Below are 27,291 nucleotides of genomic sequence, written 5' to 3' on the forward strand. Positions count from 1 at the left end.
TACAATGCCTTTTTAAGTAGATCAGCAACTTGAGACAGCAGTTGCTGCCTGCAAGCTCCCTCTGTCCTGAACCCTGTCGTGTTTCCCCCTGCTCTGTGGAGGTGGGGTAAAGGAGCAGGGGGCAGGAGCGGAGGAGAGGGGCACACCCTGACATTAGCACCCTTCTTCCCCCCCCCCTCCGCACAGCAAGCAGGAGACTCCTGGGAGCAGCTCCAAGGCAGAGGACAGGAGCAGCACAGGGAAGTGGGGGGAGAGACACCTGAACTGCCTGGCAATTGATAGCCTGCCCTGCGACTGCCACACAGGGAACTTACGGGAGCGGGGAGCTGATAGTGTGGCTGCCGGTCCACCCTGGTTCCAAGCCCCCACTGGCTAGCTGCAACAGGCTGCTCTTTCTGCAAGCAGTGGACAAAGCAGGTGGCTGCCAAACAACGTTATAAGGGAGCATTGTGCAACTTTAAATGAGCATGTTCTCTAATTGATCAGCAATGTAACAATGTTAACCAGGACAATGTTAAGTGAGGAGTTACTGTAATTTGTGCACAGAGGGGATGGTGGGTGATTTAACACTGTAAAGATGTCTTAAGGCATGGATAAACACTTAATCACTATACAGATGGCTGAAAGAGTTATGCTAAGGTGATGAAGTCCAGAAACTTGCCTCTGACAAGCTGAGTGAGTTGTCTGCAACATGGATCATGGCAAGGGAGAGGAAATGTAAACATTACTGGTAGTTCTGATGCTGCGTCACTCATGATGCCCCAGCTATTCAGCCTGAATCACACTGGGTGGCATTCACCTCTGTCTTGGGTGTGTGACAAGAACGGGAAGGCAAGGTCTATCCTTACAGGCTTAAGTGGTGCATAGTCTTTGTTCTGGCCCTGTGTTCATAGGGAATTTCACCCATTGTGTTTCTTATCTGCATTCATTTTATGTGTTGGACTCCCACTGGAAGTGAACATAGTCTAGTGGTTAAAATTCAGGGTTGAGAGCCAGGAGTTCTGGACAAATTTATATCTCTGCCCCTAACTTCTGGTTCATTTCTGGCATTTAACTATTCTGTGCAGAATACTACTGCTGTCCTACCTCATGGCAGTGTTGAGGCTCTAATTCATTAATAGTTGTATGGCTACATAGAGTGCTTTGAAAACCTCAGATGGAAAGAGCTATACAAGTGAAAAGTATTCTAATTACTGATATTATTGTGAGTTTCATTCTGCACAGTAGGCAATTCAGACCTGTAGTATAGATTAAAGGAGCTTTTTTTTTATCATAACTGAGCCAAATCCTTAACCCAGTTTATGCTGAAGTTATGGATGCATACTCCCTTTAGGCTTCCTAAACCAGCTATGCACAATACTGACTTGAGTTGGCCTGATGTGGAAAGGATGGGAAAGGGAATCCATATCCATGCTTTGGCAATAGCTACCCTGTGGTGGGGACCTCAAGCAAATAATCTCCCCAACCATGGAATGCCTTTGTATATGCTGAACACTGCTCTCCTCCTGGAGAGAGTTACTGATAGGTCCCTTAAATGTGCCTAAAAACCAAACAAACGACCTTGAGTTTTTGTGGGCATCTCTCTTCCATTGCCCAGCTGCTGGGGTGGTGGTGGGATTCTTTATCTGGTGGGGCCCCATTTCAGGTTCCTAGTCAAGGCTGAGAGTACCGTTTTCAGCTGATTCCCTTCATTCTGCAACCTTTATTACATTACTTTTCTGTATACATAATAGCAATTGAAGATAGTTTAATTTATGTCCATTTAGTCTTTATATGGAAAGTGTCTAGTACAATCTATAAGTGTCTAATAAAATAATAGCTGATCTGTTTGTGAGCTTCTCATACAAACATCTCAGCGCTTTTTCTCTTTGCTGTCCTCTCCTGCCCTGAAGGCCATTAAACTCTCCCATCCTTCAGATCTCTTCTCTGCCAGGACTTCTTTAAGAAAATAGCCAATTAATTATGTCTGGGTTGAGGAGCAGTCGGGAGAGGTGGTGTGAATAAATAAATCTGCAAATATGTACAAAAACATATATATATATATGACTTCATCAACCCGTCATCCCCCCAAACCTTCATGTGTCACCAGACTTAGACTGTAATCTCCAGGGCAGCAAATATCATTGAACACAATGAGGTCTATTGGTGGCATGCTAATATAAATGGTAAAAAGAATAATTATCAGTATGGAAATTATAGTAACCTTATACTCTTGCATAAGGTTGACCCGTGGGTTCTTCTATGCCTCTTCTGAAAAGCATGTAACAATTATTGATAAAATCAGGCTAGCTGGTTTCCAGTAGATACAGCCTTGAATTTGTTTCTACTAACTATTCTAGAACATAAACTAAGTTTAGCTTCCTTACACCAACAACTATTTACACCAAACTTTTATCTACCTCACACTTATGTTCCCCCCTCCTTGGCTACCAGTTATCAAATCCACCACTCTTCTGAATGGCTTGAAGGAATTGAACTGAGTAACTATTTCGGGGCAGACGGCAGGGGGGAATTTGAAATATACTCTCATTTGGAAAGAGTATTTGTTTACCTATTGATATTTTAAAGACTTGTGATCAACTTCTTGAAGCAGAGGCATTATTTGGTGGATGCTTGCTTTTTAGTTTCTGAAACCACAGGAAGTTTCTGACCAGCACAACTCTGGGAGTGATACTTGAAGTGCTACAGTGGGTGGGGTTTGCTGCTGCAGTGAAATAGCTCTCAGATCTTTACTCGCACAATGAACAGTCATTAAATAATTTGCTGCATCATTTTACCTCCTATTCCTAGTACAGTCAGAGCTTCCAAGATGGCAGAAGCATGCACAGCTAAATGAATCCCTGGCAGAACTCCTATTAACTTCTGATGACTTCAGTGCTGAAATTCGGACAATCAGTTTATAATACATATATATATACACATATATGCAATTAACATGATTTAAGAAGGATGTCAGGGTCAAATAATGACTTCGCTTAAAGTGTATTCAATTGTATAATGAGTTAATTATTCAAATCCAGACTCTGCCTTCCCATTAGCTCTGTAGACCTCTAGAATTTGGTTTTATTTAAACAAGTTGATGGCAGCCTTCACACTTAATGAAAGATCTACTGACATGCTCCTGCTTTTTTAAGAGTGAAATTCCAGATTCAAATGTCTTCTATGTTTCCATTGTCAGAGAACCCTAAGAAGTGGTGTTTGAACAAAAGCAAGTAAAATTAGACAGAAATACATTTATTTATGTTATATATTAAATAGGTGGATGCAGAGAGATTATTCTGAGTTTAAATTAATGCTGACCTCAGCTGGAACAAATGATGATTTTTAAGATGTATAGTTCCACCTCTTCTAGCTAGATCATAGACCCAAAATCTAGCACCTGGAAATATGATGAGGAAGGGTGACTAGAGCATATAGACAATGAACAGATTATACGGAGAAATAAGACATCTGTATAAACTTTGGCTGAACAATTTAACATTAATATCCATAAACCATCACTTAAACCAGCCTCTACCACATGACTAAAGGATAGCTAATGTAATGGTGATTTTTTTTTTAAAAGGCTCCGGAGATGAACAGGGCAATTACAGGTCGGTAAGCCTAACTTCAGTACCAGGCAAATTGGATTAAACTATAGTAAAGAATAGAATTATCAGACATATCAATTAACATGATTTGTTGGGGAAGAGTCAACACAGCTTTTGTAAAGGCAAATCGACTCACCAATCATTCTTTTTGAGGGAGTCAACAAGCATGTGGACAAGGGTGATCCAATGGATATAGTGTACTTGGACTTTCAGAAAGCCTTTCACAAGGTCCCTCACCAAAGGCTCTCAAACAAACTAAGCAGTCATGGAATAAGAGGGGACGTCTTCTCATGGATCAGTAATTGGTTAAAAGATAGGAAACAAAGGGTAGGAATAAATGGTGAGTTTTCACAATGGAGTGATAAATAGCAGGATTCCCCAAGGATCTGTACTGGGACCTGTACAGTTCAACATATTAATACATGATCTGGAAAACGGGGTGAACAGTGAGATGGCAAAATTTGCAGATAATACACAATTACTCAAGATAGTTAAGTCCAAAGCAGAATGCAAAGAGTTACAAAGGGTTCCCACTAAAGTGGGTGACTGGCCAAGAAAATGGCACATGAAATTCATTGTTGATAAGTGCAAATTGGAATGCACATTGGAAAAAATAATCCCAACTCTACATACAAAATGATGGGGTCTAAATTAGCAGTTACCACACAAGAAGAGATCTCGGAGTCATGGTGGGTAGTTCTTTGAAAACATCTGTTCCACGTGCAGTGGCAGTCAAAAAGGCTAATGGTATGTTAGGAACCATTAGGAAAGGGAGAGATAATAAGACAGAAAAATATCATAATGTCACTATATAAATCCATGATATGTCCACACCTTGAATATCCATACAGTTCTGGTCACCCCATCTCAAAAAAGATATATTAGAATTGGAAAAGGAACGGAGAAGAGCAACAAAAATGATTACAGGTATGGAACTGCTTCCATATAAAGAGAGAGATTAAAAAGATGATAGAGGCCTGTAAAGTCAAGAATGGCATGAAGAAAGTGAATAGGGAGTGCTATTTACCCCTTCACATAGCACAAGAACCAAGAGTCACCCGATAAAATTAATAGGTGACAGGTTTAAAACAAACATAAAGAAGTACTTCTTCACACGAGTTTACCTGTGGAACTCATTGCCAGTGGATGTTGTGAAAGCCAAAAGTATAACTGGCTTTCAAAAAAGAATTAGATAAGTTCATGGAGGATAGGTCCATCAATGGCTATTAGTCAAGATGGTCAAAGATGCAAAGCCTATGCTCTGGGTGTCCCTAAACCTCTGACTACCAGAAGCTGGGGCTGGACACCAGCGGATGGATCGCTCATTAATTGCCATGTTCTGTTCATTCTCTCTGATGCATGTGGCACTGGCCACTGTTGGAAGACAGGATACTTGACTAGGTGGACCACTGGTCTCACTCAGTATGGCCATTCATATGTTCTTATATTCCCAGGGGCATCTGCTCCAGATTCCTGACCTGAATAAACAAGGAAGAGAGCACCCCCAGGAAATCCTCCCTAGGTTTTACATTGAGCCTAGTGAATATGTGAGAGTTTAATGAGTGCAGTGCAATAGAACTTATAGTTGTATGTCTGTCTAACAAATCTTAGTACTATGATTTAAAAAGCACAGAATAAGCAGGGATACTATAGTGAATACCTAGACATTTTTGAAGTGTAAACATCTTAGAGAGATGTGAATTATTTTGCTTGGTTGTTGGGAGTATACATTTGAAGTAATGGGATGAAATTAAGAAAAGGAAAGTTGGGCTGAATATTAAGAAAAAAAATTCCTTAAAGTGAGATCTCCAAGGAAAATGTTTTGAGACCCATCACTTGAAACTTTGCTAGAGTAGAGTAGACAAGTTATTAGAAAACAGACTGAAGGAAACAGCTGGTCACAGGAAAAGGCTGTGAATTAGACAATTCATGTGGACTTTTCCATCTCTAATTATTATATTGGGTGCTAGCAAGACACTCTGCTATAGCAACCTCTTAGATAATTCACTGGGAGTCTGGGCTTTCAGCACAAACATAAATGTCATTTGGATAAAGTTATTGGCAGTTAGGAAGATGGTTATAATTTCAGGTAATGAAAAGACTAGGGAGCCCATTCTAGTGATTGAGCTCTCCTGTCAAAGACAAAGAAGGCTGATGGAAACCAGCACTCATTACACATGGTCAAAGTCAGAAGAAGTGTCGGGGAGGGAAAGACACTGGGGGGACTACTCTTTCTCAAAAAGAACAGCCTTAAGCCAACCAGGACTCCCCTGTGAACCAACAAAGCTTCCCCCATGGAGAGTAGCATTATTTTTAAAGACTTCAAACCTTGTACAAAAAGCATCCTTCCCCATCAGTTTGAGACCTTGAACTCTTCACCGATAGAGAATCGCTCCCTTCAATTCCAGACACTAGTTTCCCCCATCATACTAGAAAGCAAATCTTCACCTAAGCACTCTTGACATTTTAAAAGGTAATCACTTGGGTATGAATTAACTGAGAAATCAGAATTAGTTTAGCATCATCTTTGAAATTTCAGATTTCCAGGATAAGCAAAATGGATAAAATTTTCAGCTAACTTTTGTAGTGTATCCCATGTGAATAGAATGAAATTGCTTGTGCAATTTGACATCGGAATGCAACATTTTGGGGCATGTCAGAGAAGTGCAAGGCATGTTGCATACCTGCCTTTCATCTGTAACATGCCAATCCAGTCTATATGTCATACCAGCAGCTAGAGGGCTGGCTCTAGGCAAACAAGAAAATGCCCATCCCTCTCAGCTGACATTCTGCTTTCCCTAATCGTTTCCTTTTCCAAGTGATGGCTTGTTCTTCCTTTATGGTAGAGCCAGCCAACCCAGGCTAGCAAACGAAAGGAGAGGCTAAGTGACATGCCATAGCAAGAAAACAAGTGTGTGACATGTGCCTCATTTCAGACATGTGTAATATGCTGCAAAGTGCTCTAAACCTTATGGCTTAATGCTATAACATATCTTGATCAGATATCCTACATTCCTGGTCTATATTTATGTCACTGCTTTAAAGTATTCTGATAATCTGTCATTAGAAGAATTTAAAGGACATTGCAGTGCTGTATGGGAAAAATCTGTGCAAGTCTTTCACAGAATACATCTCCAAAACAAGATGCTGCCCCCAATTTCCCAGAGTTTAAGGCAGATTTCCCATTATATGTTGTTGGACTAGACAAATATGTGAGATTTATTGCATATACTGTTTTGGATAATCCACCATAAAACAACCTTTTAGATAATTCACTGATCTTTCAGCACAAACATAAATGTGCTTCAGATAATGTTACTGCCAGTTAGGAACATGATTATAATTTCAGGTAATGAAATGACTAGGGTGCCCTTTGTCGTGATTGGTCTCCTCCCAGCAATGGAGAAAACCAGGTAGCCAGGCAGATTCTTTTAGATCTGTCAGATGCCTCTAGTACCCTTGCCCATTTACTTGCCTGTGGACCCTAGCAGGATGAAGGAATCCCCTACAATGGTTCTATTTCTTTCTTTCAGATTGCAGAAGGTAGTACTGGGCAACTGCTCATCTACCTGAGGGCTGTTTCCCATGGGTTTTTGTTCTGTCATCCCATCTCTTCAATTTGTATATGGGAAATTAGGTTGTGGTGTCTTTATTAGCCACATGACATCTCTCCTTTTTGTCTCCATCTCACCTGACCTGTCCAGTATGGCTTGCCCAGTGTCTAATGGATTGGGTACAGTTTCAGTTTTCACCAAAATATTTAGTAGCAATTGGACATCTAATTTAGTAAATGCCAGTGAGAATGAATCAGAGGCAAAAATGGGGAAAGAATAAATTAAAAATTACTTAGAGAAGGTAGATGTCTTCAAGTCACCAGGGCCTGATGAAATACATCCTAGAATTCTCAGGGAGCTGACTGAGGAGATATCTGAGCCATTAGTGATTATCTTTGAAAAGTCATGGAAGACAGGAGAGATTCCAGAAGACTGGAAAAGGGCAAATATAGTACCACTCTATAAAAAGGGAAATAAGGACAACCTGGGGAATTACAGATTAGTCAGCTTAATTTTTGTACCCAGAAAGATAATGGAGCAAATAATTAAGCAATCAATTTGTAAACATCTAGAAGATAATAAGGTGATAAGTAAGTCAGCATGGATTTGTCAAGAACAAATCATATCAAACCAACCTAATAGCTTTCTTTGACAGGGTAACAAGCCTTGTGGGTGGGGGGAAGCAGTATGTGTGATATATCTTGACTTTACTAAGGCTTTTGATACTGTCTCGCATGACCTTCTCATAAACAAACTAGGGAAATACAACCTAGATGGTGCTACTAGCTGGGCGCAAAACTTGTTGGAAAGCCATTCCCAGAGAGTAGTTATCAGTGATTCATAGTCAAGATGGAAGGGCATATCGAGTGGGGTTCTGCAGGGATCAGTTCTGGGTTCAGTTCTGTTCAATATCTTCATCAATCATTTAGATAATGGCATAGAGAGTACACGTATAAAGTTTGTGGATGATACCAAGCTGGGAGGGGTTGCAAGTGCTTTAGAGGATAGGATTAAAATTTGAAATGATCTGGACAAACTGGAGAAATGGTCTGAAGTAAATAGGATGAAATTCAATAAGGAGAAATGCAAAGTACTCCACTTAGGAAGGAATAATCAGTTGCACACATACAAAATGGGAAATAACTGCCTAGGAAGGAGTACTGCAGAAAGGGCTCAGTGGGTGATAGTGGATCACAAGCTAAATATGAGTCAACAATGTATCACTTGCAAAAAAAGCGAACCATTCTGGGATGTATTAGCACTGTGGTTCTCAAACTTTTGTACTGGCGACCCCTTTCACACAGCTAGCCTCTGACTGCGACTCCCTCCTTATAAATTAAAAACACTTTTTTTATATTTAGCACTATTATAAATGCTGGAGGTGAAACGGGGTCTGGGATGGGGGCTGACAGCTTGCGACCCCCCCCCATGTAATAACCTCACGGCCACCTGAAGGGTCATGACCCCCAGTTTGAGAACACCTGTGGGAGTGTTGTAAGCAAGACATGAGAAGTAATTCTTCTGCTCTACTCTGTGCTGATTAGGCCTCAAGTGGAGTATTGTGTCCAGTTCTGGGCACCACATTTCAGGAAAGATGTGGACAAATTGGAGAAAGTCCAAGAAGAGCAACAAAAATGATTAAAGGTCTAGAAAACATGACCTATGAGAAACAATGGAAAAGACTGGGTTTGTTTAGTCTCAAGAACAGAAAACTGATGTGGGACATGATAACAGTTTTCAGGTACATAAAAGGTTGTTACAAGGAGGAGGGAGGTAAATTGTTCTCTTTAACCTCTGAGGATAGGACAAGAAGCAATGGGCTTAAATTGCAGCAAGGGTGATTTAGGTTTGACATTAGGAAAAACCTCCTAACTGTCAGGGTGGTTAAGCATTGGAATAAATAGCCTAGGGTGGTTGTGGAATCTCTGTCATTGGGGATTTTTAGGAATAGGTTACCTGTCAGGGATGGTCTAGATAATACGTAGTCCTGCCTTGAGTGCAGGGGACTTGACTAGAAGACCTCTTGAGGTCCCTTCCATCCTACAATTCTATGATTCGATGGATGAGAGCTAACTGATAGACACTGAATCCAGATAAGACTTACAGAATGTGGGAAACAACCAGATGGAATGATAGATTATATCAACCACCCTTCATGAAGGTGTATGCTTGCTATTTTCTACATGACTGGCAACCTGAGGCTATTGTTGGCTCTCCTGAATGTCCAGGAAATGCTTTTTTTATCACTTTCTTCAACCAGAAGGTTGCTGTGAAAGACCCTTTATTTATGATGCAGATCTTCACACAGTCTTCCATGCTTTTATTATCTACAGGATAGATTGTACTCTATTTTGAGCTACATCTAAAAACCACTTGGAAATTGCAGCTAGTACAGAATGCAATTGCCTGTTTATTAGGTGATATGTCTTGTAGTAAAAACTTTATATACCACACTTCGCTCTGATTTTCCTTCCGAGTGTAAGCCAAGCTGTTTGTTTTTGACTAATGGATCCTGGTTCACAACCTTGTTCCAGAACTGTGATGGTATCACATGAGGAGAGAGAGCAACTGAGGTGCTTGAGCTGATAGCTCCCTGGTTTAAACAGGAGGACCCTGGTGACAAAGGGCTCTTGACTCTGGTTCCCCTTTGGTCTGCCAGACCCTGAATTGGATCAGTGGGAGCTGAGAGTGCTTAGCATCTCAGGAGTTTTTCAGCACTCGGCAGGATTGGGTCCCTGGGAAAATCAGTTTTGTCCTGCGGTGAGGAAGCAGTTGACTGAACCTTGAGAGTGAATGAAAGGGAAGCAATGGGAGTGGGAGGGAGAGAAGAAATCCATGTGATTAAATTATTTTCAGACTTATTGAAATTGTTTTGGTTTTGTTTTGTTTGCTTATTTATTTGTTTTAATATCTGTACAGCTTTCAAAGCACTGGCCAGGCATTCTTATAAATATAAACACATATGTAAATATAGTTTCTTGTACTGAAATGAGAACAAACTACACTGATTGAACAAAAGGGATTCAATCTAGCCAGTTATTGACTGAACACTGGCCCTGTCTTTCTAAAGTACAGGTCTGCTAATTACTCCCACAGTCAGGTCCATATAATGAAATCCACAGCTGTGAATTGACAATATCTGGCATGGGTCCTGCTGTGATGAATATGTAAAGAAAAACAACCAAAATTTTTGACTGAAAGAGCTCTTTTTTTTTCAAAAGAGAAAGTTGGCCTTTACTGGGGGATTCTTGAAAAGAACCCCATAACTCCCCATTAATTAATTGTAATATCTAACATCTATACAATATACAAATGCTTACTTTGCATTAAAATATTTCATGAAAGGGTAGATTATAAACTAAAATGTACCTGAGCATTATATTTGCAACCAATATATTTGATCTTAATGTTACATAAAATGTTTTGAGCATTGATAACTGTATCCATTCTGTAAATGGTAACAACAAATGGGGATATGCTGCCATCAAGTGGATATTTAAGTTATATATGTTCCATATTACTGAATTTTATGTGGCCTCCATGAACAATACCGATATTTGTATATTTTCATATTTGTACAAGGATAGATATGCAGTTTTTGAAATGATTATAATTTCCTAAGAACAGCTGGTCAGAAATTAAATTGTGGTTAAAAACACATTTCTGGTACACACATTACTTTTGCACACATTTTAGCTAAAAATGCAGACTAATGCTCCCACAATTTCATTATAGAGGTTTAACACTGAAAGTTTACCAGTGCTCCTCTTCCTTTATACTCCATTCCAATTGCAAAAAATAAAAATAAATATAAAATAACCAGTTCACTTAGCTGTTTTGATTCTCTTTAGCAGAAACAAAGATTTCTTATCTGCTTATCATTTTTCAAAAGCTTTATGTAACAAGTGAGCTTCACAAATGTATTTTCACATAACTGCCTTGTGCTTTTATTTCTGGTATAATGAGATGTACTACATTTTTTTAAATTAACAGTAAAAAAATCTTGAACTTTTTTCCTGCCTTCACAAAGTTATGAAATCACTATGTAGACCAACAGAAGAAGAGATTCCTTTGTTAGCATATGTAAGTCCATTGCTCATATTAAAAATAGACACTTCAGAAATGCAGATAAAGACAATACTCCCCTCTATGGGTAGGAATAGAATTTGCAAATTAATTACATGACCTGGGTTTGTACAGTATAAACCTTATTAGCAAAAAAAGCAAATAAGACTAAACAAATGAAAATCAACTTTCTGGTTTTTACCTCATAGAACACTGCTGTAAAGTAATTGTTCTGTGAAATCAGTCTATATGGTATATTTTGGTTTTATTGTGATGTAGAGGGACTTTGATAACATGCATGCATAGAAGCATCTTTTTAATACTTCATTGGCAAAAAGACTTAAAATAGTTCCTTTATTTCTGTCCTAGACAATATAAAATTCAATATAAAATGCAAAATTCAAACAATGTATTTTCATCATAATGAAAATATATTTCTTCAAATATTCTAAAGCAGGAAGTTTGAAACCAAAATTATCATAAAACTGCTTTTCATTTAAATAGAAGTGACTGGGTGAGTACTATTTTGCATGTGATCCTATTACTGTGTATAGGCTATTAAAATAAAGCATCATATCTGTTTGTACAGTGGCACAACTTCAGGTTATAATCTAGTAGAGTTTTTTCTCCTCGTATTTTGATTCACATTCTAAAGTTCTCACATTTTCAGGGTTTACCTGTTTCGCTCACATTTATGATATTCCTTGTTGTGTTCTGATTAGGGTTTTTTTTTACAAGCTAGTCCATAACATGTGTGGGTCTCTTTTTCTCAACACATAGGTCTTTATCACTTGCTTTGTTCCATCTTTCAAATAACTATTCTGTGAAAATCCTAGCCAATAAGACTTTTCCATAGTCTCTTGCTAACCTGATTAAATACTATACATTTGGAATTCAAAAGAGATTGCAGGGCACTGCTCACACTGCTCTCTTCCTCCTCCTCCTCTTGGGTAATCATTCAGACAGCCCAAGCAGAAAGCTATGAAAGTAATTCAGATATCTCCAGCCAGGGCACAGGTCCCGATTCTCCCCATATACAGATTATTGCTGCATGCAGGCTGGGAAACTCCATACATTTCCTCCCAATTCTTCCTCAGAGATGGATGGGAAAAGCCCCCCACGTTGGCAGGGGGTTGGCCCAAAAATTCACAGACCACCAAGAACATCTGGTGGAGGCCACAAGAAGCAAGGCTTATCCTCATGCTGAGGCCCTGTGCCTCCACACTGCTGATAGGCCCCTGATTGGCCACTGTGACACCCCTAGACCATGAGAGTGGTGGGGAGAGGGATTTACGGTGTCTAGGAGGAGTCGTATGCTAGTTAACGCTAACGCACCATTTATCTTGTGCTGGTATTCACAAAAGGTTCTGCAGTGGTTACAGCAGACTATAAAACAGGAAGGGGAGTCCTCACCAGGCCAGCTGGAGGCAAGGAACTGATGCTTAGCAAAGCCAGGGTAGGGAGGGGAAGCTTCCTTCTGCTTTTAGCAGTGAGAAAGGAGCTGTGTCCTTCCCCTCCACTACCCTGACTCTATTTTATTTTCCCACATGAGGTTTTGGGGGGGGATGTAGCCATCACTTCAACCCTGCATCCCTCCCTTCTTTCTGGATTCCCAGACCCAGGACCCTGAAGAGAAGCCACAGAGCAAGAACTCACTCCTTAGCCTAGATCCACAGATTCATGCTTCCCCGACTATAGAAGCAGAGGGGTGCATCTGGCTTCAGGTTTCTTTTTGCTGATCCCTTTAGAATGGACTCCAGGTCTTTCATGTGGTTATGCCAGTAAGAAGCTTCCCAGGTTGCACTTTGATTCTGAACTTTATGGGCTAAATCTAGCCCTGATGTAATGGTGGTGGAGTTACACTGGGGTGCAATTTGTCCTCAGTTTGTTTTAACTGACTGTAGCTATGTCTACACAGCAAAGAAAAACCTGCGGCTGGCCCGTGCCAGCTGACTCTGGCTTTGGGGGCTTGGGCTGCAGAGCTTCTTTCATTGCTGTATAAATGTCTTGGCTCAGGTTGGAGCCCAGCTCTGGGACCCTGTTATGTGGGAGGGTCCCAGAGCCCAGGCTCCAGCTCAAGTCCCGAAGTCTACATAGCAATGAAACAATTCCGCAGTCTGAACCCCACGAGCCCAAGTCAGCTGGCACAGGCCAGCCACAGGTGTCTAGTTGCTGTGTAGACCTAGCCATAGAAACAAGGTAGGTGAGGTGATATTTTTTATTGGACCAACTTCTGTTGGTGGAAGGTCCAAGCTTTTGAGCTACAGAGAGCTCTTCTTCAGGTCTGGGGAAGGAAATCAGAGTGTCTGAGCTAGGGACAGGTTGTTAAGCATATGCCATGGGGTAACACATGTCGTAGGCGGTCACTTTAAAGGAAGTGGGCAATTGACGATTAGATTGGTATGCATAAGGTGGTTGAAGTAGATAATTAGGAGTAGCAGGCAGTGTGGTGTGTTACAAACTGTTATAATGAACCATAAAATCAGTGTCCCTGTTGAGTCCATAGTTTTTGGTGTCTAGCAGAGTTATGAATTTAAGTTCCCAGGGTCACCTTTTGTAGTTGTTCTGCAGGTGTCCTTTGAGGATGAGGACTGAGAGGTCAGATATAGAGTGATCACTTTGTGAAAAGTGTTCATCCACATTTGATAGGGTTTTTTTTGTCATTTATCATTTTTCTGTGTGAGTTCATTCGAGAGTGAAGTGATTGTCTTGTTTCACCAACATAGTTGTTATTGGGGTATTTAGTGCACTAGATGAGGTACACCATATGTTGTGATAGGCATGTGTATGACCCATGAATCTTGAAAGGTATGTTGTGGGGGTATTGATCATTGTAGCAGTGGAGATATGTCTGCAGGTTCTGCATCTGTTGTTCTGGCAGGGTCTGGTGCCGCTTTGAGTTGGTGTGTCTTGGTCTGTAGGAAGCTCGCTTTTGATAATGAGCTTGGTGACATTGGAGGGTTTGTTTGAAGGCCAGAAGAGGGGGTTCAGGAAAGATTTCTTTCAGCATGTGATCCCCATCGAATGTGGGTTTTAATGGTTTGATGATACCTCATATGGGTTCCAGTGTGGGGTAGTAAGTGACAGCTAGGAGTGTGTCATCAGTGGGGTTTTTTTCCCCTCCTGTATTGAAGCAGGTGGCCCTTTCCATGATATCATGGAAACAGGTGCATCTTTAGCATTTTGCAATAAGTTCCGGGCAAATTTCCCATGAGAAGTTCAGACCCTTTGTTGTTTAAAAATGGAAATTTCTCTATGGAGAGTTCTCTGCCAATGCCCACAATGAGTTAAGAGCTCTGGGTTGGGTGTAACTTTACCCACTGACACACATTGTGCTTTCTCCTTGTCACACTTTTGAAATTTGACATTTTATAGCTATTAGTCATTTCTTTAGGGATTAGCGACTACATATTATTTCTACCATTGAAATCTACCTCAGAAATGCCCAATTATGAAAGAGTTGACACTCTTAATGTAGCACAGTGCCTTAGAGACATCTTGATCTGATTATGTATTACACAGACACTCTCCTGGCCTAGGATTCAGTAGGATGCCACATACAATAGGATGACACGACTGTTTTATTTGAAATTTTAAAATTATCATCAAGTTGAAAGTAGGCTGTTTAAAAAGAGATGGATTCCATTCCCTATTATGATATATATGGTAAAATTATTTCTGCTCCTTCCTTCCCTCTTTCCCCATAACATCAGAAATTATTTTACATTGTTGAGCTACATGGACTTTGTGGGCTTTTCTGTAGCCTAGAAGAAAACCATGTGACTGGCAATCCAGGTAGCCTTAACTTGCTGTCTGAACTGAAGCAGTCAGAAAGAGTTAACTCAATGTCCTAAATGTTGTAAAACAAATGCTCTCTCAAGTACCACATGCTAGCTGTAAACTTGTGATTTTCTGCCAAGCAACAGAAGGTACCTAGCTTGGCTCCATGTAGACCGTAGGCTTGACTCTGACTTTATATACACCAGTGTCTATTGGGAGCAAGTGCACGGCAGTCAGTGGAGTTCCACCAGGGTAATCTCAGTGTCAGTGAGACCAGAATTACGGCCTGCCCCTTTAATACAGTTTGGAAACTTGGATTTCTTTGGCAACTATTGTAAACACACATACACACACTGTTTGTTGTTTTTAATGTCCCCCCAGTTTGTTTCAGGACATCCCATTGAGATGACTACAATGGCAATCCATGTGAAAAAGAACAGCAATGAGGAATAGAGAAAGTCAGGGGAGTTACCGAACCATAGTGTCTCTATGGGATTGGTTATTTAGTTGTGCTGTTTTGTTTAAAATACCTTTATTTCAGTACAAAGTCTTTTTTCTTTTTCTTTTTAAATTCTTAGTCATTTCTAGATCTTTCCGTTCTTTTCAAAGAAGAGTTATGAAGCAGGGATTTAGGCGTTGCTTAGATTTGGCAGATATTCATATGTGATAAGCTTAGGATAAACACTTTCTTCTCTATTTTTTTAAATCTCTTTTTAAGTGCTGTCCATATGACTACACTCTCAATGAAAGCCCTATTACAGATACAAAGCAGTCTTAATTACTGCAGATGAATTACTTATAATGAACAAAGCAGGCTCCAATAATGTACGAGTTGTTCTAGGAGAATTTGAAAAAAAGCAGGTCATGCTTTAACATCACTGATATAATATCTAGGTTAAGAATTGATGAGGCTTCATAATATCATCAGATCAGATAAGAAGCAGGGCCTTGAAAAGTTCAGACACGGATCTGATTCTCAAAGACTAAAAAATGTACCAGCTTTGGCTTAAAAGTGCACTTGTTAAATAGCTTTATAATGCCCTATCTGCTGCCTGCAAGGCTTTAATCCAGTGATGGCTTGTCCTTTAGCTAAATCAGAACTAGAAACAAACAGAAGCGTTAAGAGTTCAAGATGTACTATACCAGAGACAGATTTATCTTTCTGGTCGTAAAGACAGCTCTCTCACATCACATCAGCAGAGCAGTTGAAATCAAAAATAATAGGAGAGTACAGACCTACATAAAACAGTAGGACTGAATCATCTACTCCACAGAGAATATGCATTCCATTTCACCAAAGAAAATATTTCAGCATTAGCATTGTTCAGAAGCTGCAAATTAATTAGTAGTTGTAGGCAGCGATTATGCTTTCCATTTTCTCTTGATATTCTCATAAAAATGTGCAAAAAGTCTACTTTATTCATTCTATTGTGAGAAAAATCTGACATTCCAAATAAGTAATTGTAAAGCTACTAGGGAGTCAGAATAAAAAGAAATCAGAAAAGTCTTTACCTCATGGTATAGAGTAGAGTGCCATCATCTTCAAGGCGTAGAAGTTTGTTCGGTGTTGTCATGTTGTGAGCTATAGATTTTTTACCATTATGGAAGAAAGTGTCTGGGGTCCAGATCTTGCTGGCAAGCAGATTGTTAAGAGGGAGGCGTTGCATCGGTCCTTTGAATCGAAGTCTTTCATCTTTCCAGCTTTGTCGGAAAAAAACATCAATCGTGTATTCCTGACATAAAGAACCAGTCGTTAATAATGTGTCTCAAAAGAAATAATCATTTTTACAGTTATTTTAACAACAGAAATAATACTGATTTAGGATTCATATGCTATAACCTACCATTTCTGTGTCTGACACTGGACCAAAACTGGTAACGTAGATGTCTGTTTTCACCTGAGTTATTCTCTCTATAACAAAGAGACACAGACCCTGAATCAGTAATTGCTATAACAAACAAATATACACTCTGGATGTATTTCTTTTTCTAGTAATAACCACATTTGCTATCTTAGGCCAGGATTTTCTAAGAAACCAAAAAAATTGAAATTCAGTGGGATTTGGGTGTCTAACTCTTTGGCTCTTTTGACAATCCCAGCCTTAATGGTTTTTTAAGCATGGGATTTTCAGAAGATTTTAAGTGAGCTAGGAGCCCAAGTCCGATTTTTTTTCCCATTGGTGTCATAGTGGTGAGAGTAGGCTTAGAAAGTCTTCTAAAATACAAAATACATGAACATTAATAAATATTAATTGACTGTAACTCTGCCCTACAGACATGTATGAAAGGCCCAATTCCTGAAAGGCATTGCTATACCCCTTTGGAAATCAATTACACCAATGCAAAATCAGAATGGTAGCATTGTACATACACATCATACTTACATCACACTGATGTAACTGACTAAACCAGAAACAGGGCAATAGTGAATCAGGCCCTAAATGCTTATCCTAATGAGTGTAAAATCTATATAGACAACCCACTGCACAAACAAGGGAAGAGACAGTTGAAACATTAAGCAGTGTGTAAGAATGGTGAAATACACAATGCGGTCTGTTAGTTCCATGAGTTTCATTTGGATTTATCTTTTTTAACTTGTTTTGTGGTTATGACGTTCAGCCATGGGATTATTAATACTTCTCTGCAGAGAGGATTATGGTTCAAAGACATTTTGGAAATATTGCTTTTTAAGAAGGGACTTGGACAGATGGTGGGCCAAGTCCAGGAGAAGGGGTTCCAGGAATAGGAGCTGTGTGGATGAATGCCTGAGAGAGCAAGAGAAAAGCAGCTAGTAGAACACCTTGATCAGTGTGAGGGGGAGCAAAAGGATAGAAGAGCAGAGAAGTGAGTGGAAGCCAGGCTGTAAAAGGTCTTGGAAAGTAGAACAGGGAGATTAAACCTGTGCAGAAGGTGAGGAGAAGCCAGAGAAGAAATGTATAGAGGGCCTGGACAAGGTCAGAGTAGCAGGGATGATGGATGTAATTTTAAATACTCGCATTTTAAAATAGCAGATATAGGTGCTACACAGCAGGTATACAAATACAGTTTCATCACATCTAGCTGATCATAGAAAAGGGTATTTTTTTATTTTTACCTTTTCTAGAGATTTTTGTCATTCACACTATAAAATATGTTTGATTTATTCTGCACAACTTGTACATGTTATTTCCCAATTGTGGAACTTAAAATATTTGGAAAGGTGAAGTCAGGCATCACATTGCAAGGAAGGATTATCAAAAGGAAAAACAAAAACCTGTTCAACTACAGAAACCCTTAATGGTGATTAGAAGAATATGTGTCATGGGCCAGCCTGATCCAAACCCGATTTGAATCCGATAAGAGTGACTGGAAAGACTTCAATGGGCTTTAGAGAGGGCCCTCTCTTCAGGGAGACTGGATTGTCTTAGGCCGCACACAGCTAACTAAATCCCCTTTTTTTTTTTAGGCACTAGGGTATCAGATAAGATCCACAGTGTTACTGGTGCAGGGGTTTTCACATTTTACTAGAAGAAATGTGATGGTCTCACAGTGGAGCTGCCCATGCAGCCCTTATTCAGGTAAGACTCTCATTGACTTGAAAGAGAGAGTTGCCTGAGTGAGGATCGGGCCCATTATGTCAGGATTGGGCCCCGACTGACGATTTCTAAATACCGCTACAATCTGCCATGAAGTGCCTTATTGCTGCAAAATATAATTTTTTCAACAGGGTTATTTTAAATTTGTATTAATCTATTGTGTAAGGAGGCTGTGCTGTTTGATAGAGATAATTTTGTACAGTACACATAGTATATATTCACTTGACATATTTTTTCAATGAGGTCTACCACAGACAAATAACCATTTTACCACACTGGAAATGTTATCAGTGTGGCAGACCACTCCAAGCAGCATTGGATTCTGCTCATCTATATTAAGGTGAAACACCTCTGTGGTTTGCTTTATTGTAACATATAACAATACACGTAAAGTATACCATACCGCTTTAAGAGCCAAATGCAAATAACTGAGTAAGGCTGCCTTCATTCAAAGCACAGTTTAAAGCACAGTCTTTGTGGCTTGCTTCAGCTAAGGCCTACGCAAAGTTATGAAGTCCCAAGAGCTCATTTCAGCCATGTTCCAGAGGAAAAGGACCCCCTGTTTCTCCTCCCAAATGTAGCCTTCTAGAAATTGACTGACCCATCCATCCATCCCTCTTCGGCTGACAGCACATCCCTCTTATATTGTCTGTTAAGTGGGGATTAATTAATTGCCCACAGTTGGCTCAGTCTGCGATGCTATGAATCCCTACAGTCAAGTCAAGCAGCAGGGGTCCTTCTAGCCAGAAGGAGAGTCCTCTCACCAACTTCTGGATGGTATCTTATTCCCCATCACAATCAGCCATTTGTTTACAAAGGCTTTGTTCTATTTCCATTTGGTTAGGTAGACAGAGCATGTACATTTAACAGGTTTGTTCCACTGACATATATTCATTTTACGTAGGCTTCACTGTAGTAATTACACAAGAGTGACACTAACTGATGCAATAGCAATAGAAATTCTACTGTACCTCCCAGTCCTGGGCGCAATCTATTATCATAGCCATCCAGTAGGCCATCCAAGATCCTGGTGAATATGGTAATATTATCGTTGGTGTCATCTTTCCCTGAAGCTGTTGGCATTAGTGAGAAGCTGTTTTAAATAAATAAATAAATAAATAAACAAATAGAGGGAACAGATTAAAAGCTGTGCCAGTCTCAGAGGGATCCATGGGGATTGGAGACCAAACCCCTCTTCCCTCTGATTTTCCACCCTCTCCTGTAGTCTGAAGTATTCAGATGAAATTCTGCAATGTGAACTGTGTGGTTTTCCTCTATTCCTCCTGCCCCTCCTCTGCTTCTGCTTTTTGCTTTGCTGCTGGTAGTGATATATCTTGCTGTATGAGAAATCTCAGAAAATCAAAGATGAACAAGTGGCTGCTATTAAGTCATAGAATCATAGGGTTGGAAGGGACCTCAGGAGGTCATCTAGTCTAACCCCCTGCTCAAAACAGAACCAATCCCCAGACAGATTTTTACCCCAGTTCCCTAAATAGCCCCCTTAAGGATTGAACTCACAATCCTGGGTTTGGTAGGCCAATGCTCAAACCTCTGAGCTATTTCCCCCATGGCAAAACTCCCATTTACTTCAATGGAGCCAGGATTTCACCCCAAATCTCCTTGGTTTCTCAAAAGCACAGCACAGAATAAACAATTCTTCTACTCTCCTCCTTGTTTTCATCAGTCGGTCTTCCCTTGCATTGAGCAAACAACAGTTATACATTGTGGACCTGTTTCCACAGCCATTAGGTCGAATCATGCATTCCTTGTTCACTATAAAGTCTCATAGACTTCAGTAGACATGTCTAAATACTTCAGGCATGGTGGCCCTTTAAACAAGCAAAACACCCTCCCCCCCTCCCCCATTTCTTTAACTGTCTGCTCAAGTACTGCGGGATCAGGCCCCGGGTGCTCTATGTCAGTTTACAGACAAAGCACACCTAACCCTGTGTCCAGGGCATAAAGAAGGAAGCTATGTTAACTTCTTTTCAGGATTTTTAGAATGAAGAATATGTTACTAAAGACAATGAAAATATGGGGTCACAAGAAGAAATGGCTGGAATATTTTCACTGAAACACCTTTTTGTTTTGGTAAACAAAATATTGTTCACCAAAATGTTTTGCCTACAAATTTTTCATTTCTTGTCAAATGTTTGTGTTTTTTTAATAAAAAAACCAGAACTCAAATATTTTTCAATAAGAATTTTTACCCAAGACTGTTTTTGAAAATGGAAAAGACATTTTATTTTTATAGGCCTGAGTTGGGTAAAAAGGGCTCTGCCAGAGGATTCCCCAGTGTAGGCACTTGACGAACCTTCTTACAAGCCATGATATAGGGGAGCATTCAGGATGGGAGGGCAGCTGGGGATCGGGGGGGGGGGGGCAGTTCAGTGTGGGGACCATAGCAGGTAGTGCTATGGAGATTCCCAGAAATGCTAGAGCCCACAGGGCAGCCCTGGGAGGCTGCTGTAACTTGGGCCCTGAGGGCTAAGTTACGCTAGAGGCCTCTGCAGCCCCTTATCAGGAGAGTGCAAAGCCTTGAAGCCCCCTTTACACCCTTCCCCCTGGGTTCTTAGAGGCACCGCACTAAATCTCATCCCTTGCCCAAGCCACAAGACCATCCAACCACTCTATGCTCTCCAGGTTAATTTAACTCCCAGTTCTGTCTCTTATGACCACATCTGCTCCATTGGCCAGTAACTCACTGAGGTGGATAGTGCACTGCAAATGATCAACTAAAATAATACGGCAGCTGCACCTTCCGTTTAGTTGAAAACAACATCCTAGTGAATGGAGGTAGGTCACAGCAGTGACAGAGGTACTAACTATTCAGCTGGCATTGCAGACGCAGAAGGAAAATCCCAGAAGCCCGTTTAAAACATTTAATCAGTTTCTTTTTCCCAACTGCAGCAAAAGGACATATTCAGTTATTTCTCCTGATAGATGGAAAGATGAAATTGCCCTTTTTAAAAAGGAGATCCTAAGACCATTAAGGTTCATTTATTTTCTAACTCACTTGTATCCCCAGCCCTTACCCTGGTCTCTGGTGAAGGAATTAAATTACACATTAAACAGTTTAATATATTATCAGAATTGTTAGATTTTAAAGCTATCTCAAAAAAGGGAAGTCAAGATGCTAGTTCAGAAAAGTAAGACTTCTTTTGGTACCTGGCCAACTGAATTTCTTCAGGAGAGTGCCCATAAACGCCCCTCTATTTATTACACAAACTATTAATTTATCTCTGTGGTCTGGTGTAATTCCAATCCTACTGGAAACCCCATTCTTAAAAAAGAAAGCAAGAAAGAAAAGCAGCTTTGGAATCTAAAATATTTTTCAGTGTCTAATTTACCCTTTCTTGTGAAAGTGCTTGAAAAGATTGTTGTCAAGTAACTACCAGTATATCATCACCTTATCACAAACAATCTGTCAGTGTTAACTGTCAGGCTTTGGACCAAATTGCAACAGAGACAGTGATGCTTAAAACTGTGAATGATTTACCTTTCAATGTGGATGACTGAGCATCTTTAGGGAGTTATAAAGTTTTGCATTGCTGGACATTTCTGCTGCTTTTGATGGCCTCAATTATGCTGAACTGATTGCAATATTAAATTGGTTTGACAAGAAGTATACTTGCTTGGTTTTGCTCATGTTTATTTGATCTTAAGCAGTTTGTCTCTTTTGCTTTTATCGGTAATTCTTTTACGGTCTCTTTCCTGGGTTCACTGTCATTCCAAAACCAAAATTCTTTCTTTAACAACAATTAAAGTTGCTCAGTGACAATAACATGCTTAGCTATTACATCATTTATAAAACTCAAGCACTTAAAAGTATGGAAATGAAGGCTGAAGCAGTTTTCACAGTACCCATAAACACATTCTCACCAAATATAAAAAAAATGTATATTTCATTGTAAAATTACAACCTTAACTCTGATCCAAAGTAAATGATTTTTTCATTAGCAATCTCAAAATATAAACTGCATGCCAGACCCTTTTGCAAAATATAAAACTGTTTGCATGTCTATGTTTGCAGTGTTGTTGTAGCTGTGTTGGTCCTAGGGTATCACAGAGAAGGGGGGGGGTAATCTTTTATATCTCTTTCACCAACAGAAGATGGCCCAATAAAAGATATAACCTCACCCACCTTGTCTCTCTACATGTATATGTGGCAGATATTGCAACCCCATGTAGTATCTTTGGGGAGCATTGTATTAAATTTAGGAATGGTTTATGTATGAATGTCCCCTACTCTATAGAGATGGGGGTAGGGGCCACCACAGCTCCACCATGAACTAACAACAGTGGGGTTTGGTTAAGGCAAGTCGCTGAGACCCTAAACAGCTCCAGTGAGGTACCACCACTATGAGATGGCTTGCATACACTGGTTCCAACTGCGTTTTCCAGAGACCAAGAGACAAAGAAAGAACTTGGGATAGATAAAGGCTGAGTTTAAACAGATTCAGGATCTTCCATTTGCTTCAGCAAATGGACAGGACCTTTGGTCCTAAGGGGACCTCAGCCCTTGCTGAAGGGGTAGAAGGGATGCTGGCCTATCAGACTCCCCATGCGGAAGATGGGTAGTTTTCTGGTATGTTAGTAAGTATGTGGGAACTTTTTTAGATATTTTCTCTGTGATGCTTTTATCCAAAGAATAAATGTACTTTGCAGAGAAAGAATTGTGTGGTAATGTATAACTGCTGGCACACACTGGTCATATTCTCATAGAGCAAACTAAGCACAGGCATTGGCTTGCTGGGGATATCACAGTACAGTATATGCCAGGGGAATGTGTAGCCTTAAAACATCTGATTAGGAGGGAAAGAAACGTGGGTCTCCCCACCAAAGAGAGGTAACGACTGGGAGCCTGAAACCTTAAATGGGTGCCCTTAAAGGACTACAGAGGAGGAATACAGGTGCAGCTAACTCTGAAACTGTGACAGTATACCTCAGTGACAAATGTTGATCAGTATCAAATGTGTATTACTACAGTCTTCCTGTCATTCAGTATTCCATGCCTCCTTTGGATGAAGTGATCCCAAAAACATGGATTAGATTGCGGCTGCACAGAAGAAGCACAGATTTTTAAAAAGATGATATAAGCTTAGTCCCTTTCACCAAAAGACTTTTGCCAAATCCCCAATTCCTATTGCATTCATTCCACAGCTCAACATTTTTACTGGTAGTTCTACGGATACGCAAGCATTGCACTTTTTTTTTTTCAGATGGTCTTTCAAGGTTAAGGATGTAAAAAGGGAAGTTAGGAATAGGCTGTGAGTGGACAAAGGTGGAAAATAGGGTCATTTTCCCCAATGGATTAGCATTCCTTGTGAATGAATAGGCATCCATGTACCATGCTATTATATATAGGGTTACCAGATAGCAACTGTGAAAAAATGGGACGGGGTGGGGGGTAATAGGTGCCTATATAAGAAAAAGTCCCAAAAACCAGGACTGTCCCTTTAAAAATGGGAGGAATGGTCATGCTAATTATATAGAGACAAACTGAAGGAATTAGGAAAAGAGAAACAAAAACAATGAAATGCCTGATTCAGAGGAAGAATTAAAAGAGCTATGTATGTATTTGCTCCAAAGACCATGGAAGACCATGGGAGTCTCTTCAATGGGCTTTGGATCAGGCCCTATGAGAACATGAGGGAGAACTGACAACTATCTATAAGTGCTAGAAGCATGATGACCCCAGGGAGATTTTGAAATTCAAAAAAAGAAATTTTGTTTAAAGTTGTAGAGCATAACCAGGAATAATGTGAAGGGGAGGTAAAATGAGACTGAATTTCATGAAAATCAACTGAATGATGAGAGCTACTAGACTGTGGAGTAGTATCTCATGGAGAACAAAGAAGACCCCTTTGATTAAGATATGTAAAAGTAGACTGGATAAAACACCCAGAAAATATATAGTAGAGAAAAAATCCTTGCATTGGTAGGGGGCTAGGAGTTAGTAGGGCTCATATTTTTCTCACTTACTCTGATTAAAACTGTTAGTTGATGGTTAATAACACCAACTTATTTCCTCTCAGCTGTATTTCAGAAAACCAAAGATATCCCCTTTGCTCAATTGGAGGGGCATTCTGATTGAATTGAGGCCTTATTTGTGAAGGGCATAATGCAGTGATGAAATCAGCCTTCTACTACTTGAGAGATTTCCAAATTCTTTCCTTTTCTCTTCTGAGGTAGAGACTGTGCCTCTCTGCCTCTAGGATAAATCACTGTCAAGTTTTAGGGCTGGAGATAGCTGGTGGAGAATTACCCCCTTTGTGTAGGGAAACTCCCTTCACTGGTGGGAAGCTGGCAGCAGCAGCTCTGCTACATCCTCTGCTAATCACCCCCTCCTAATCCCAGAGAAAGGGAAGAGAAGGGGTGTATCAGGAGGAGTATGATTAGGAGGGGGCATCATACTATGACTTATCCTCTACTGATACAAGGTTAGAGTAGGCCCCCTGCTGGTTCTAACTTTTACCCTGGCTGAAGATCAGGGAGCTGCAATGCATCCATCACTCTCTACTGCCTGAATTTATTGGAAAAGCAGGGCTTTAATTACTGGCATTCCAAATTGTTTGATTAATAGTAGAACTGGTTGAAAAATGCAGAAAAAATGTTGACTTTTTGATTAAAATGTTTGACCAGCTCCAATTAACAGTTTTCTAAACTCAGAAAGAGTCAACAGCAAGCTGGGCTGATTGCAGATAGGATCACCTCACTTCTCATCTTGCACCAACAGTACTGGTTCCCAGTCAGATTTCTCATTAGCTAAAAGATATTTTTGGTCACTCATAAAGTGAGCCTTTTCCAAATAACAGCTAAATTAATCTTTTAAGGGCGTGATACTGCAAGATGCTCAGCTGCACCCAAGAAGCAACAGATACCTCACAAGATAAGACATTGAATAAGTGACTCCTCGTTCTATGGGATGCCAGCTATGGTCAACTGACACAGTTCATCTTATGCTTCACTCCTGAAATGTGCTGCTCTGGAGAATCTTTCCGCTGTCCTCGACCCCCAGTGACATCAGAAACATGCCCACCTTTTGTTTGTTCTGTGACAAACTGATACTGTATTTCTTGCACACTCAAAACACTTATTGAGTTCAGTGGAAGTTTTGGGTGCACAAGGAATGAAAAAATCAGACCCTTTGTCTAATCTGTATCTGTTTGCTTTTACTGTAATAGATTTTTTACTATTCATTAACATCATAGTACTGATTAATTTTTAATTTCAGCAAAATTGTAAAGCATCTTAAGATACCTCAGTACAGTAAGGTATTCTAAAACTTATGGTCTAATTCTAGCAAGCTTGAAGTCTGCTTGACTCACATTAGACTACAACTCTACCTCGATATAACGCTGTCCTCAGGAGCCAAAAAATCTTACTGTGTTATAGGTGAAACCGCTTTGAACTTGCTTTGATCCGCTGGAGTGTGCAGCCCTGCCCCCCAGAGCACTGCTTTACCGCGTTATATCAGAATTTGTGTTATATCGGTTCGCGTTATATTGGGGTAGAGGTGTATTTATGCAGAACAAGGCTCATAAATCGCTGTTATATGAACAATGCTGGGTTGGGGGTTTTTGTATTCTGGTCTTCTTTGATCTATACCTCTGAATTTTAATTTTGTGACTTTTTTTAATAACACCATGTAACTATGTTTACAGTTCTACACCTCGCTTTTCCCCCATGGCTTAATGTTGTATATAATTCTCAGCAGTCATTCCATATTTATGATAGCCCAGAATTACAGCTGAGATTTTGCTTTTGCTGAGATTTTAAAAACCATCTGGGGGATTTAGATACATAATTCCCATTTATTTCATTGGGTATTACGTGTCTTAGTCTCCTAGGAAGATTTTAAAATCACAGCCTTCATCTACAACTTCTTTTTGTATTTTGGTTTTTAATCTTTGTCCATTATACCAAAATGACAGCCACTTTTCCTTAATGTATTACAATTAAACACACTAAAATGTAGCACTGCATACCAAACCTAAATGATCCTAAATCATTACAGTACAGTCTATTGGCAATAATAAGTGTTAACTGTGGCAATCAAAGGGCTACTACTGTTTCTATACCAGCCTAATATTTTATCTGACTATAGTACCTTTTTATCCTGAAGCATCCCAAAGCATCTAAACTATACACTGACATTGCAGCTGCTTGTAAGGCAGAACTACTTAGATACACGGCACCACCTTTTGCCCCCACACTGCTGCATGAGCGGAGTGACAATTTGACCTTACGGCAGCACTTGAATTCTGTAGGGCTAACAGTGGAGTGGATTAGAGCTATTTACCTCTACAAGCCTAGGGTAAATTATTGGATCACAAAAGGAAAAAATGGTATTGTAGAGTCGCATTTTAGTACTTAATAGCTCATAGACTCATAGGGTACGTCTACACTTACCGGAGGGTCCGGCGGCAGGCAATCGATGTTCTGGGATCGATTTATCGCGTCTGGTTTAGACGCGATAAATCGATCCCGGATCGATCCCGGAAGTGCTCGCCGTCGATGCCGGTACTCCAACTCGGCGAGAGGAGTACGCGGCATCGATGGGGGAGCCTGCCTGCCGCGTCTGGACCCGCGGTAAGTTCGGACTAAGGTACTTCGAATTCAGCTACGTTATTAACCTAGCTGAATTTGCGTACCTTAGTCCGAAGTGGGGGCTTAGTGGGGACCAGGCCATAGACTCATAGACTTTAAGGTCAGAAGGGACCA

At 40.2% G+C, this 27,291-nt stretch overlaps 2 protein-coding genes across 2 annotated transcripts in view; one reads left to right on the top strand and one right to left on the bottom strand.

Moving 5' to 3' along the window:
* GABRA5 (gamma-aminobutyric acid type A receptor subunit alpha5) overlaps positions 1–27,291 on the bottom strand; it is an 87,689-nt gene that overhangs the window by 55,587 nt on the left and 4,811 nt on the right. Inside the window, exons 2-4 of the mRNA XM_065423471.1 lie at positions 19,536–19,657; positions 16,834–16,901; positions 16,502–16,722 (exon numbers count right to left, since the gene is read on the bottom strand). Of these exons, the coding sequence (XP_065279543.1) occupies positions 16,502–16,722; positions 16,834–16,901; positions 19,536–19,657 (411 nt within the window). The remainder of the gene's footprint in view (positions 1–16,501; positions 16,723–16,833; positions 16,902–19,535; positions 19,658–27,291) is intronic.
* Positions 1–27,291, top strand: part of GABRB3 (gamma-aminobutyric acid type A receptor subunit beta3) — a 278,147-nt gene that overhangs the window by 40,601 nt on the left and 210,255 nt on the right. The gene's annotated exons all lie outside the window — the stretch shown is intronic.

The sequence above is a fragment of the Emys orbicularis genome, chromosome 1 (genome assembly GCF_028017835.1).
Source record: "Emys orbicularis isolate rEmyOrb1 chromosome 1, rEmyOrb1.hap1, whole genome shotgun sequence".
NCBI classification, from domain to species: Eukaryota; Metazoa; Chordata; order Testudines; family Emydidae; genus Emys; species Emys orbicularis.